We start from the raw sequence: 15,367 nt of genomic DNA, 5'->3' as shown, positions 1-15,367 counted from the left end.
GGTACCTTGGCATTGAACCAGGAAGCCATCAAGTCTACGTCCGGAGTACCCCAACGAAGGCAGATTGGTTGAAATATGTCCTGATGGAGAGACTACTCTTTTGAGGCAAGACCTTGCCGGCTGAGGAAATCCGCGGCCCAATTCTCCACTCCTGGAATGTGAACGGCCGATATGACCGAATGGTTGTTTTCAGCCCAGCGAAGGATGTGCTCTACCTCGTGCATTTCAGTTCTGCTGCGGGTGCCCTCCTGATTATTTATATAAGCCACAGCCGTGTCATTGTCCGACTGGATACAGATGGGGCGGCCTGCTAGGAGATGATGGAACCGCTTTAGGGACAGCCGAATCGCACGTATCTCCAGGATATTGATTGCAAGGCGAGACTCGTGATGAGTCCAGGTTCCCTGCGCAGCGTGATGTCAAAAGATCGATCTCCAGCCTAGGAGGCTGGCATCAGTAGTGACTACCAGCCAATGGACTGGGAGGAAGGACCTCCCTTGGAGAAGAGAGGATCAGAGCTTCCACCATTGGAGTGTCTGCTTGACCCGAGGAGAGAGAGGACACAGTCGGTCGAGGGAAAAAGGACTCCCATCCCATGCGTCCAGCAGAGTGTGCTGGAGGGGACGGAGGTGTAGTTGTGCAAATGGAATTGCCTCCATTGCGGCCACCATCTTCCCGAGAATTCTCATGCGAAACGGATGGAACAGGGGGACGGCTGAAGAAGCTTCCAGACCCCTGTTGAAGAGCCAGGACCTTGTCCCGAGGAAGAAACACCAACCCTAGGGAGGTGTCCAGGGTCATGCCCAGAAAGGAGGTCCGTTGAGCTGGAACAGGAGATGACTTTTTTAAATTGATCAACCAGCCCAGCCGAGAAAGAGCATCTAAGGAAATATGGAAGCACTCCTCGCAGGCTCGGAAAGATGGGCCTTTGACCAGTAGGTCGTCTAGGTAGGGAAGCACGACTAGACCTCGAGAATGCAGAATGGCAATGACCGCCGCCATGACCTTTGTGATAACTCTGGGGGCGGTGGCAAGGTCGAAAGGCAAGGCCGTGGACTGAAAATGTTCCTGTCCAACGGCGAAGCGAAGAAACCTTTGGTGAGGTGGGAAGATTGGGATGTGGAGGTAGGCATCCCGGATGTCGATGGATGCTAAAAATTCGCCATGTTCCATCAAGGCAATGACTGAACGGGAGGGATTCCATCCTGAAATGACGGACTTCGACAAATCTGTTCAAGAGCTTTAGGTCCAGGATGGGCCTGACTGTTCCATCCTTTTTGGAGACCATAAATAGATTTGAATAAAAAACGCAGAATCTTTCGTCCTCTGGGTCAGGGACAATCACTCCGTTTTGGCGGAGCGACTAGATGGCCAAAAAGCCCGAGCGCGCATTCCCGCTTCGGGAGGGTGGGAAGCGAAAAACCGGGTAGGAGGGGGGAAGGAAAAATCAATTTTGTAACTGGAGAACACCAGATCCCTGACCCACTCGTCGTGTACGACTGCGAGCCAGGCATGAAGAAACAAAAGAAGGCGTCCGCCTACTTTGCCGGTGTCGCCCAGACGAGGTTGTGAGTCATTTAGAAGATGGTTGGGGTCTAGATCCCCTGGACCTAGACTGAGCGAAGCGACCCCTCCAGGAATGGTTAGGCCTGTATGAAGTCTGAGGGCTTTTGTCTCTGCCGCCACCCCGAACCAGGGGAACTGGCCGAGGAATGCCATGCGTAAGTTCCACGAAAGGGCAGAAAACGAGCCTGCGGCTGTCGTCGGAACGGTTGTCAATCTCTGCTAGGGGAGGGAAGTACTTTTTCCCCCTGTAGCATCTGAAATCAGCTTGTCCAGCTTTTCACCAAATAGACGGCCACTGAGATATGGCGGGGACGTGAGGGACTTTTTAGATCCGGAGGACGCTCGCCAGTTCCTCAAGCATAGCGCTCTCCTAATCGCCACAGCGTTTGAAGCCGTAAATCCAGAGCAGTTCGCCGCATCTAGGGAAGCGTTTACTAAGTAATCACCAGCCAAGGAAATTAGATTTGCTAGCTCCGCTATGTCAGAAGGAAGATCACTGTTCCGTAAGGCCTTATGCAGAGAGTCTGCCCAACAAGTCACGGCTTTGGCTACCCAAGTAGCCGCGAAGGAGGGAAAGAGTGCCGAGCCTGAAGCCTCAAAGGCTGAACGGGCGAGACTGTCAACTAGGCGATCTGTGGGATCTTTGATAGAAGATCTGTCCGGCACGGATAGAAGGGTTTTAGAGGACAAACGTGAAACAGGAGGATCCACAGGAGGGGATTCTGTCCATTGTTTGCGGAGATCAGGAGAAAAAGGATATTTGGACTCCAGAGATCTCTGGCCTGCAAAGCGTTTGTCTGGACGCTCCCTATGTTGCTGGACTATGTCCTGGAACTCCGGGTGATTGGCAAACACCCTATGAGAACGTTTGGTCTTTTTGAAGGACACCGAATTATCCATACTGGAGGTCGCCGGTTCCTCATCGACCTGAAGGGACTGGATGACGGCCTCAATGAGACTATCTTTAGAGCTCTGAAAACCTGGTGACTCCAGATCTAGAGGGCCATCAGACTCAGGATCAGAGTTCCTGGTCGGAAGAGGTGCCTGGGGAGCGAGAGCACGAAGCGGAGCGCCGAGGCACCAGAGGGCCTGGGGGTTGAGCTACGGACGCCTTTCCTAGATGGCTGCTTGTGCCTAGAGTGAGAGCGGCCCCTGCAGGCTGAAGATTCCGCTGCCGTAGGGGAAGTTTCCTGAATAGGCGGATTAGTGGTCCTGCTCCTGGTTGGATCCTGGAGGGACTCGATAGCTTTAGTCAAAGAAGCCAAAGATTGCGAAAGTGACAAAGTCCACTCAGGAGGACTGGTCACTGCTTGGCTCGTTTGCGGCGGGGGGCTCCTGAGCGCATTTAGGGTCACAAGCATTACAGAGCGGAGCAGTATGCCAGCTTGGTAGTGCAGCCTGACAGGAGGTGCAAGAAGTGAAGAACACCGGATATGTTTTTGCAGACTTTTTGGAGGGTTTAGGCAGACATGTTGTACTGCTAACCTCCGTGCAGGGATAATGTGGGGCATTTATGTGCAGCTAAAAAAGCAGAGCACTGTGTGCAGGAGGAGGGCCAGTGTTAGTGTGCATCGCACCTACCCAGGTCCTGTGTCCTGTTGCCGCAGTGCTATGACTGGGAGAAGGTGCAGCGACGTCCAGAAGGTTTCCTCACATCAAGATGGCCGCCAAGAGTATGTGGAGCGCTTCTCGCAGTGTGCGAAAAGCGCTAAACCGGTGGGCGGGGCCTTGCGCGTGACACGCGCTGTGGGCGTAGACGCGGCCTAGCTGGAGAAGCAGCCGGGGACTAAATTAGCAGTGCCCGGCCGCAAGATGCGCTCAGGAGCCCCCACCCCTGCTAGACTCACCGCTTATGGTCCTCTTCAGGCGAGGTATGAGGGGAGGTGCAGTCAACCTCGATCCACCGCCCTCTTGAGGAGGTGGAAAGGGACTGGGGAGCTCCATGCAGCACCACTGTTCTTCAGTGGTGGTGCAGAGGGAGGGCGGCCGGACTGTGCTCATGGAAGGTGGCCTCTGAGTATTTTAAGGGTATGCTCCCCTAGGATTTCACAGGGCTAGTTCTCGGCCGAACATCCCACGTCGCAGGAGAGGGTACGGGGAGTAAACTCGCCGTGCTCGCCTGTTGATGTTTTGGGGGAGATCAGCCCCCTTAAAAGGGTCTGTAGCCCCATCATCTTCTTGCGCAAAGTTAAAAATAAAATTAAAAAATAAGAACGTCTGGAGAAAAACAGACGCAGTGTGCCTCCTACGGACACTAAGCAAGAACTGGTATTATCCAGATCCAGTGTATACTGCAGAGGAGGAGCTAACCCTTTTTGTATTTACTTAGTGTCAGCCTCCTAGTGGCAGCAGCATACACCCACGGTCCTGTGTTCCCCAATGTGGCGATGGAGAAAAGGGGATTCAGTGGAAATTAAAGGGTAAAGGTTTTGGGAGAGGTGAGGTGGATAGACAATTACCTGTTCTTCCAAAATGTGTCTTTTTTTATGTCATCAGTGTCACCTATAGTTTATTAACACTAATAAAAGATTTAATGCAAAGTCTACAGGTAAGGTTACATACTATAGGCAAAATAGTTACACCTTACGCAGAGATTTTATAACACGTGTAAATAAGGGCTCCTTGGCGGGACCAAGGGCTCAGTGATCAGTTCGGCATCTGCACTTCATTGATGGCGCTCACAGGGCTGTGGAGTCGGGAGTCATGGAAATTGAGGAGTCCGAGGTTTGGCTTAATTACTCCACAGCCCTGGGTGCTCACTTGCCCAGAGTCTGCACTGCCTGAATTAATTCCTGGTCCTGTGTACACTGCCACACTCATCCCCCCCTCCTGTCTGCAGAAAGTATCTGCTGCAGACAGGAGAAAGGGATGATCCCATGTCCGGATCACAAGCCCTAGTTATAAGCGCTGTAGTTCCTTCAGTTTTATTTATTATTTTTTTCAGTCTGAACTGACTAGCATCTACTACACCTATATAACGAGCCTATAAACCTACCTGACTGGAAAGATCCTCTTCCTCCTCTGCTGCCGCCTCTTCCTCTTGATCTAAAATTGTCATTGTTAAACCCTGCACACAAAAAAGAAATATATAAAATTGCTCATTTCTGTGGGAATAATTGATATTGCTGAGCCATTTACTTCATGCCTCCAGCTAGTTTGCATAAATCTGCTTTGGATCAGACTTTTTTACTATTTGCGTCGTCTGAACCAAGACTGCACTACAACTTGCTGCATATCCATAGTCAGACACCCAATTCCCCAGAACTGTAGCACACAAATGTTCTATCATTATTGCTAATGTCTTAGCTGTGCCAACATCTTTGCACTTTTTGGAGTTTTTTTTTCTTCTTTGCACCAGTTTTTAACAGCTCAGACAACTTTTGAGCTTAGCTGGAGGAGGCACGGCCGAGTACCGACAATGTTTTTTTGTGGAACAAAGTATGATAAATGATATTCTAGTTAAACAAAAAAAAGAAAGACATAAAAACCAGAGCTCCCATTTTGCGGGGAAAAAAAAGTTATCGTCTTATAAAAAGAATAAGGAGGGAAAAATTTCAAGCGGTGAAATGAAAAGTATTAAACACATTGATAAATCGGCATTTCTGCTGTTTCTCACCGCCTCTTGAAGATCGAGATTGGTCATTGTTTTGATTACTGCCGAATCCTGTAACAATCAATTTAGTTTCCCGATCAGATGGGAGTTCTCAGGTAACACAAATTAGACACATTGCTCCTCTGTGAAACCACACCCGTCCATGTCTAGACATTTCAACAAAACTTACATTAACAAAGAAAATACATCTACAGTACTTCAAGAAAATCTATAAATGGGGTAAAGTTGTCTCTACTTGCAGCGCTGGAAAGTGCACAACTTGGGCCAGCGATGGAAGCCAGGACATTGGGCACCCAGAAAACCCTTTAAAACCGATCTCAAATGAAATATAATGTCTTTACCTGAAAACCTCGGTCGTTCCTGACTTTCAGATGAATCAAACCCTACAACAAAAAAGGAATAATCAGTGCACACAAGAAACTGGTCACACACAGCTGCTGACCCAGATATTGGCATATACTCGGCCGCTCTGCAGGGTTGGAAAGAAAAATTGTAAAAAAAAGTTTCAAGAAAATATTTTTTTTATTTAATACAATAGGAGACAGAACTGTGGTCCAATATGAGGCTCGACAAGCAGAAAAAATAAGCAGCGTGGGCTCTGACTGGTGGGAGTGATTTCCCTTAATATATTTTAGGGGAAAGGGTACAAAAAAACAGATTTTCATTGAGGGACACAAAAGTCCCAGAGTAGACACGATGGGTGGGAAGTAACATGACCATGCAGACCACCTAGCGCACAGTGGCCTGCAGCACCTGGTGACCTAAGTTGGAATCCTGTAGAGTTTGACGAAGGTGCGGATGAAGGTCCAGGTGGGCAGCCATGCAGACCTGAGAAACAGAGGCCTGATGCTTGACCGTCCAAGTGGAAGTAACGGTTACCGAAAAAATGGAGATTTGTCCCTGGTCTTGGGGGCCTCAACATTATCCAACCTGATCTGTTCAATAAAGGTTGTGTTGGAGGCTGACAGGCCCACTTGTGGACCATCAGGGATCACAAGAGTAAAAACACCAGAAAGGCTCATTAACTAAAATACAGGCCCCAATGGCTCCAACCAGAAGCAGATGGTAGCGAGAACATTCGTGGGGATGAACTGCAGCAGGGAAAAGGAGGCGAGGACAATGTCCTCATTGATGAGGAAAGCAGAGACCACCTTTAATAAAAAAAAAAAAAAAAAAAAAAGATACAGGACCAATAAGACCACTGGATCCTGATGGAGAACGAAGGAGGAAGTGACAGTGTGGTTGAGATAAGATGCAAATTGGTCCATGGTGGGAGGCAACCAACAAAGGCAGAGATGGCTGAAGATTTCTAGGAGAACTGTTGTGAATTCTGCTTTTGGGCTCCCTCCGGTGGTTGTAGATGGTAATGCAGTTGCCCCAGAGCTGCAGTCCTGGTCAGGTGTATCTGCTGATTGCAGTTCTGACTGGGGTATTTAGGCGTGCAGGATTCATTAGTCCTTGCCAGTTGTCAATTGTTGTTGGGAGGTGTAGGACCTCTGCCTGGTTCCTCCTGCCTTTCTGCCAAATCTGCAAAGAAAAGTGTCTGTTTTTTTTTCCCCCTGTGGCACACGTGTGCTTCACAATTCAGTGCTATTCTTTGTTTTCTTGTCCAGCTTAGATTGTGTCAGTATTTTCTCAGTCTCGTTGGATTCTCTGGAGTGGCAGATATACATTCCATGTCTTTAGTTAGAGTGTGGAATTTTTTGTATTATCTGCTTTGGATATTTTTGGAAGGGTTTTAATACTGACCGCCTAGTAATCTGTCCTATCCTTTCCTATTTAGCTAGAGTGGCCTCTTTTGCTAAATCCTGTTTTCTACCTGCGTGTGTCTATTCTTCTCCTACTCACAGTCATTATTCGTGGGGGGCTGCCTATCCTTTGGGGGTCTGCTCTGAGGCAAGGTAGCATTCCTATTTCCATCTATAGGGGTATTTAGTCCTCCGGCTGTGTCGAGGTGTCTAGGGTATGTTAGGCACACCCCACAGCTACTTCTAGTTGCGGTGTTAGATCAGGATTTGCGGTCAGTACAGGTTCCACCGACTCCAAAGAAAGTTTCATGCGGCTCCAAGGTCACCAGATCATAACAGAGAACCAACGTCTCCTGGATCCATGGTTTCTCGACTGAGAAAGTCCACATCTGTTTTTCATGCCAGGGATGTGGACCAGAGCTGACACAGAGCTCTACCCAATGGAGAATCCTTGTGGTATGAGGGGATCCTGGAGTTATCCAGCGATTCCTGAGAAAGGAGGGTCGGTAGGAATGAGCTAGAAATCTGGCTTAGTTTTAGAAAGTATCTGGTAGCAGGATTCCTTCTGAGACAGAGTGGTGTGATGGTTAACAATGCTCACCAATACAAGAAACTAGTTGGTCATCACCACACCACTGAAGAGGAAGGATCTGTTGGAAAGCCATGTAGGGGCTGTCAATCACCAATGGTCCCTGTGGACTCAAATGGGCAACTGGACACAGTCCAAGGAGTCTACTGAATAGACAAAATGTTGCAGCAGGATGGTTCTGCCTTGAAAACAGACCTTCTTGCCCAAGAACCGAATACAAAAACCAAAGGAGAAAAGGTTTCCATCCGCAAATGAGACACTCCAGGTTATAGGGGGATGAGCTTCATTGGTGGTAGGAAAACCTGACCAACTGAAGTGTCATACATCATGCTCAAAAATTTCTGAGAGAGGTGGACTCACCCACGACATGAAGGCTTATCCCTTACTATCCAAATAAGGTCCTGCATGGCCAAAAACACAGCTTAGAAGCTTGGTCAGTGTCTAAAGTGTCCACTAGTGATTCAGACTTGTAAATAAAGAATGGGTGTGATTCACTTTTTCTCTGCCCAAGGGTAATCCAGGAAGGCAGAAGAGTATCTGTGTGGAGGTGGGGTAGACTCTTCAAGCTCTGAGCCAGAGGGTGACGACTGGGCAAGTGGACACTCACGGGGGCAAGATGGGCTGGGCTCCAGGTTCTTGAGGGTTATATGAGGGATTAAGGCATAGGGTGCAGAAAAAGCCAAGGCGAAAGAGCGGCATAAGATTGCAAAGTAACCAGTGCCAAAGGAGCTGCACTGAGGTGGAGGAAAGAAGACAGTGCCTGGGAAGAAAGTCATTAATGAGGTAAAAAAAAAAAAAAGCCCACAGTCTTGGATGCTGGATGAGAGGACAAGATAGGCAGCTGTGAGAAATTCTTAGACCTCGATTAGTAATCAGTGACCAGAAAAAAATAAAGGAGCCAGACGTTCAGGGTAGAAGGGCCTTGTAAATACCTGGAATGGCACAAAGGTGCGGAGGTGAGACGCAGCAAGACGAGTGCAGAAAACAACCAAAGGGGCTGTTAAACAGAAAACTGCTGAGAAAATTTCCCAAGGACAATAAAGAGGGAGACCCCAGGGAAAAGTCCTCAAGTGAAGCCTATGGAAAATCAGATGTCGCATTTATTGGATGTCTTCGGCGACCTGCAGAGTCATGCCATTCAATGGCTTCACACTGATCATGGGGAGACCAGTACTCCATAGCGGCAGCAGTCGTGGGGGACTGGTGACCAGCGATGAAATGGCATCTGTAGGGCGGTACACTACAGTGGAGTGCATGGTGTGTCCCAACTAGGAAGGGGACCTAAAGTGGGGTGACATCCACACCTGATGCAGGTCATGTCTGCCTCCTACAGACACTAGGCCACATCTGAGCCGCTATGGTTGTCGGAGAGGACATGGCCCCAACTTTCCCTTAGCGTCGAGCCTCTTATTAGCTGGACCTATATGCACAATAGATTAACTAAAACATTGCAGAAAAAAGCATCCAATACCAACTGAAAAAAAAGAAAATTAAGCAGGATGTAACTACAGCATTTTAGAAAAAAATGCAGTTTTCGGAGGACAGAAAATAGTTGCTTTATCCTCAAGTTATTGGGAAAGTATCAACCAAGACAGAATAATGCCATGAGACGTCTTGGTGGAGCAGTAGAAGAGCAATCCTTAATGCAAACCTGAAATCCTGCCAGGCCATGGATGACTACACAGCAAAACGTCATGGACTGGAACAAATTCACACCCGTGCTCAGAGAGCGTGCTTTTCTGCATGGTAATTTTCAAGCCACTAAGTAGACCCAGTTCTTATATATTCTAGTAAATATCGCCTCAGAAATAACTTTTTTTTTTACCTCTATTAAAGGTGTTGCTGTTTCCTCCTCTTCCTCGATCTGAACGACCTATGAATTTTAAGGCAAATTTTCCATATTATAAAATTTGAAGAGCGGAACAAACTTTGATTAGTTTTATCTCCCGCTCCTCCTGAGGCAACAATGTCTGTTTTTTTTCTGTGACCTGATCACCAAGACCTGGGATTGGCTGCAGCAGTCAGATGACTAGAAGAGTCTTGGATGACATCAAGTCCAGTTACCTGACTGCTGCAGACAATCACAGGCCTCCGCAGTGAAGTGACCAAAGAACAGAACGTCACTGGGTCCTGTCTGGGCAAAAACCACTTGGCAGGTCAGCCAATTCTGTAATCATTATATAATTATTATAATCACCATTTTTACTCACAGTAAATTAATATAATCCGCTTACTTTATTTTTTGGTGCATTCTTTGGTTTTATCACAAAACTTACCCCAGTTGAAGCCGCCTCCGTCATTTTTCTCATCTAAACAAAAAAACAACGTTTGGGCCTACAGTCAAGACACTGGAGAAGCAGCTCCAAAGATGGCATGCGGTGAAAATGTTAGAATAGACTGTAAGACTATGTGCACACGTTGCGGATTGAGGTGCAGAATTTTCTGCACAAAAACCGCATCTCCTGGCAGAAAACGCAGGTGCGGATTTGACGAGTTTTTTTTGCGGATTTTGTGCGTTTTTGTTGAGGACTTGATGTGGATTTTCTGCATTTTTTACCCCTGCGGATTTCTATAATGGAAGGGTTCAGTAACGCTGCAGTTCTGCACAAACGAAGTGACATGCTACTTTTGATCTGCAGCAGTTTTCATGCAGATTTTACCGCACCATTAGCACAGCCTTTTTTTTTTCTATTGATTTACATTGTACTGTAAATCACTTTGGGGAACTGCAGCGTTTCTGCGTGGAAAAAAAAAGCTGCGGATCCGAAATAAATCCGCATCGTGTGCACACAGCCTGTGGGTTAAAGTTTTTTGTTTACAACCTTTTGCGGTAACTCGAGTTTTGTTAAACTTATGATAACTTGATTGGGAGAGATGACTGACCACAACGAGGCCTCGGGGGTCACCGTACACTGCACAGCCACGTGAGCAGGGACGTTTGAGGCCTGGTCGTTGTCGGAGGTGCGGCTCGCACCAGCAGAAAGAAGGAGGGGATCACTGGTGGGCAGTGAGTGCAACTGGACATGAACATGGAGGTGTATTCATGTTATTTACATCTGGAGCATCATAAGGGATATTCAATTCACGGAGAATAACTCAGCTGAGAATGAAACTACCCAGTGAAATCCACGCAATTTGCCAAATTCTAATTTCGTCAGATGCCCTCATCTCTAGTTATCTATCCTACGACTAGGCGATAACGTCTTTTGATTAGACAGTCCCTTTATAACTGCATTATTAAATCCCTGTGTGAATTCAGCTTACAGAACAGATTTTGCATTTACCTCTTTGCCGACCAAAACCTCTTCCTGACGATTCGTAGTTTTGATTTAAGTCATCGTCTAAAATAGAAAATGAGTAAAACAAATACGATAAGTGCATGCAAGTGAAGCAATATTAAATACTCAAAATATTAATTGCCAATATCAAAACGTTTGTAGGTAGTAGAGGAGAGCATTAATGTCTACATTGACCAAAAAAAACTACCATTAAAAGAATAAAATTTTTTCCCTTAAATGGTTTGCATCCTGTGGTTTGAGTCCTTCCTTTTACCCTGCATTGGTGATTACATACCTGGTCCCATAGAGAGTGAATGGAGAGGAGGTATGCACGCTCTCCTCCCTTGATTGGCACAGACCTTTATAATCGGGAGGCTCTCTCCTTAACCCAAGCCGAGGGTGAACCGGAAGGTTCATAGTGTTAGAAAGCTGAACTGCAGTCATACTGAAAACACAGCTCCCAACCAGCGTGGCTAGTTACCGCTCATAGCATTGTCAGCAGCGGATGCAAGCACGTCCCAGTACTTAGAACCAAAGCCGGCAGCTCCCGGGACTAATAAAATTAATTTTCACTGTGGAGCCAGGCTTTCAGTGCAGCATCCAAGCACCATTCTATATCCAGCATAATTTGTTGTGACGGATTCCTTTAAATAAAAAGTTGGCTCCTCAGCAGACTACACCGGCTTACTGACAAGATAATCACCTACCTTGCTGTGCGGCCTGCAATTAGAGCACTCCCATTTCTTGTATGAAACAGCTATGAAGCATCTTTACCTATGCCAACAACCACCTGGTACGCTGACCACCTCCGAAAGATAATCAGACCAACTAGCTTCTCCGCATCAAGGCAATTCGCAGCAGAGGTCCAAGCGGCCTTGAGCAACTTCATAGTCTCCTTTCCTCCCACTATGTATTTGCCCTCTCACTTCCCCCATCTTCTGAGGCTGAACCCCAGAATCGGACCCCCATTCAGACAGAAGCAAACCTGGACTTTGTCACATCCTCGTCTCTCCCTGGTGGACCCTCATCTTCCGGTTATCCATGACCATGACCTTGTGCTCGAATGCCACTTATCTCCGGGATTCCATGGCTAGACGTGCAATCCTTGATTAAGTCTGCCCTTTTGGGCAAAGTTGCGAGGTTGGTGTTTGTGCTCTTTTTTCACTGCCACTTGGGATGCCAAGGCTCTTACTGACAGGCCAGGACATCAGCACCTGGGCATCTTTTCTGGGGCTCTTACAACTGTGCTATTGAACCTTACAGAGCAGATTTTCCACCAGGTAATTATCTTTGCTTTGTCGACTATTCAGGCTTCAATCAACATTGTGTTGATCTGTTGGGTTCTTGGCTCCAGTCATGGTACACGGTCGCACATTCAAAGGATCTTTTAACCACCTTCCTTTTCAGGGCTTTCGCCTGTCACCAAGATGGATAAGAATCATCTCAGATGCCAGAAGAGCACTCTGTTTCCACAGTCTGGTCCAATCGCCCAGCTGACAGACTGAGTCACTGTCTTTTTCACCAGTTCTCTTACATCTGAATAAGAGTAGACTCCACATCTCAAAAGATGAAGATGTGTGGGTGGAAAAAGGAAACTTCTTCCAGTTCCACAGGCAATAAGTTTTCCCTCAGCATTACAAAACACTCCCCCATCCAGGAAGCTTTTTCCGGTGAGCTGCCATCTTAATTTCTGGACACTTGGGTCAGAGTTTGTCTCCTCCAGAAACTTGACTGGATTCTATGATCTTGTCCTCCTGGTCTTCCATTTCCAGCCCATCTCCTCACTTAATCAGGGATTATTGTTCTAGCTCCTGTACAAAGGTGCTTAAGATTTTTATGCAAACCTCTTCATCATGTCCAAAAAGAATGGTTTGGTGAATCCTGGACCAGAACAAACAGGTCTGACCACACCGCTGCAAAATGTAGTCTTTTTTTCCATCAGAGACTTCATGGAACCTGATGAACTTCTATACTCTGGATATTCAGGAGAACTATGCCATCCTGTGCTTGAATCAACTCAGGTTTTTCTTTGTTTCACAGTTGAACTTCTAGTTGGGGCTCGTTACGACCCAAGCGTGTTCACAAAGTTCAAGCCTGCCATTGTGGTCCTCTTGTGCCAGGTAAATCGATGTCTCCTACCTGGACAACATTCTTATTAAAACACAGTTCAAACAAATGTTTTTCTTCTCCAATAAAACAATATTTCTAATCGCTGAACCGGAAACCATTTTCCAACACCATTTCACCTCCGCTTCTGCTTGAGCATTCTGGACAACATGGTTACTGCCAGTGACAATTGTCTGCACAGTTACAATACCATGCCCCTACAGCTTACTTTTATCTTGTTAGGACTAAACTATTATTTCTGCATCGTCCCAATTCTCTTTCCCACCCAGCGTCAAGTAGTGGGCTGGATTCCTCCCCTCACCGCCATTTTCTTCCTTTTCATTGGCAGATCGTGATGCGGATTGCCAGTCATCTGGGTCAGTAACACATGAAGAATCACAAAGCTCTTAACATCAATGGAGCTCGGGGTCATTCGTCTTTTTTCCATTAGGAGAGCTGTCAGGTCTACCCGTCCATATCCAGCCCGATAATGCCACCGCTGTGGCCTAACAACCAGAATTAAACACAAACTCATTTAGCCATAGCAGAGCTCTCTTTAGTGAAATGTCAGCAGTGCACATACCCGCAGTGGACTACTGAATGGCAGATTTCCAAAACCACAAAACGCAGAGAAAGCGGTTTTCGCCTGGATATTTTCCTCCAGATTGGTCTCCGGTGGGGCACTCCAGACATTGACCTGATGCTAGTCAGACAGAACCAAATATCTCAAAAAGATCTAGTTGGAAAGGGTTCCCCGTCATCCTTGTGGCTCTGGACTAACCCAGATGCAGAAGCAATCAATTTTCTAGAAGACACTCCGTGTATCCAGACCTGGTTCCCCAGGGTCACCCCCTTCCATCCATATTCACGTTCGTTCATTATTGACATTGGTATTGAATGCAGAGTTCTTAATTCTTCAGTTCTCTGTTCAGGTTGTTCTAGGATTCAAGCACGGTTGCCCACCTTGATACACTCCCATCATTCTACTTCGAAGACCATTTTCATTGTCGTGTATTCTTTTTTCTACTCTTCTCTTTCCAGAGGTCTACTTGCCCCAGTTGGGTCAAGTCCTGCTTGGTTCTTAACTCCTTCAAGACAATTTTCTGCCCAGTCTACTCCTTTTCAGAAGAATCTGGCTTCTGTGTCTCTTACCCTGGGCACTTGATTCCTTAAAATGCTCTCCCCGCTTTGAACAGATACATGACACCTTCCTGCTCTCTCTCCTGGAAGGTTGCTTTCTAGGAAGCAATTACATTTAGAAAAAGACTACAGAAGGAGTCTGTTCTCTTTATTGTTGTCCGTTCCTTGTCCTTCTCTAAGCTAAGGTGATCTTGTGTCCAGGTAATTTCTTCTTTCCACCTTAATGAGAATTAAACCTTACTACTGTCCTTATCATCCAGCTGAGTGATCTTTACACAATTCATATATTCGATAGTCAAAACTGAGCTTCACAGCCTGTTGTTGACAGCCTAATTCAGACGTTCAGTCCATCATTCTGGTACTATTTCATTGAAGTCTCTCCATCTCTAAGGCTACCATAGATCAAGCCTAGAGAAAATTGAGCAAAAATGTCTCAAACAATATATTATAAATGTATAATGCAAAATGTATTTATTGAAAAATCACATGAAAGGTACTCAAATATACATGCTGTATACAATGTATAAAAATCAGGAAATAAAACGGAGACATGAAGGTACGCCGGGTTCGGGGAGGACAGCTAAATTCATCCCAGGGACGCAAGCATCTAATTAACAGTTCATCGAATAGCCCAATGGCCTGCAGTAATTAGTGGAGATCACAATACATCATATATTAGCCAAGCAAACCCCAGAGCAGTTTCAGAGATGCATGCTTACCCATAAGATTAATAGGGGGTGTCCCCGACTCGCCCAGCAGCCCCTGATGCGCGTTTCGCCGTACAGCTTTTTCAGAAGGGCTGCTGGGCGCCGGGAAAGGTCAGAGAGGCCCGGCGCCTGCACACTGCAGTACTTTGTTCTGCCCTCAACAGGGCAGACAAAGTACACCTGAGCCGCAGCGTGAAGACAAGAAGAGGATGTCATCGTATGAAGATGGGAGGCCCCCGGACCGAACCGTGATGCCCATTGGACCCGGACCGCTTCCTCAGGTGAGTATAATCTAACCTCTTTTTCTCATCTTTCAGGATACATCGGGGGCTTATCTACAGCATTCCAGAATGCTGTAGATAAGCCCCTGATGCTGGTGGGCTTAGCTCACCTTCGATTTTGGGGGTGACAGGTTCCCTTTAACTTCCTTCTATGACAACCACTGACTGGGTGGATCAGGGAAATGCTGTAGATATAGTATATCTTGACTTCATCAAAGCATTTGACAAAGTATCGCACACCATCCTTTCTGAAAAAATGACTAAGAATGGAATGGACAAGGCAACTGTTAGGTGGATTCATAACTGGCTTAGTGATCGGACCCAAATAGTGGTCATAAA

At 46.7% G+C, this 15,367-nt stretch overlaps 1 protein-coding gene across 6 annotated transcripts in view; it reads right to left on the bottom strand.

Annotated features, from left to right (window-relative positions):
* DDX4 (DEAD-box helicase 4) overlaps nucleotides 1–15,367 on the bottom strand; it is an 89,290-nt gene that overhangs the window by 40,197 nt on the left and 33,726 nt on the right. For all 6 annotated transcript variants that reach the window (XM_077281385.1, XM_077281390.1, XM_077281391.1 and 3 more), the window contains 6 exons: nucleotides 10,801–10,857; nucleotides 9,793–9,825; nucleotides 9,342–9,389; nucleotides 5,521–5,562; nucleotides 5,183–5,230; nucleotides 4,562–4,633 (listed from right to left, as the gene is read on the bottom strand). In XM_077281385.1, coding sequence (XP_077137500.1) covers nucleotides 4,562–4,633; nucleotides 5,183–5,230; nucleotides 5,521–5,562; nucleotides 9,342–9,389; nucleotides 9,793–9,825; nucleotides 10,801–10,857 — 300 coding nt within the window. The remainder of the gene's footprint in view (nucleotides 1–4,561; nucleotides 4,634–5,182; nucleotides 5,231–5,520; nucleotides 5,563–9,341; nucleotides 9,390–9,792; nucleotides 9,826–10,800; nucleotides 10,858–15,367) is intronic.

The sequence above is a fragment of the Ranitomeya variabilis genome, chromosome 1, assembly GCF_051348905.1.
Source record: "Ranitomeya variabilis isolate aRanVar5 chromosome 1, aRanVar5.hap1, whole genome shotgun sequence".
NCBI lineage: Eukaryota > Metazoa > Chordata > Amphibia > Anura > Dendrobatidae > Ranitomeya > Ranitomeya variabilis.
Note: the sequence above shows the minus strand (reverse complement) of the source record. Positions and strands in the feature narration are given on the sequence as shown.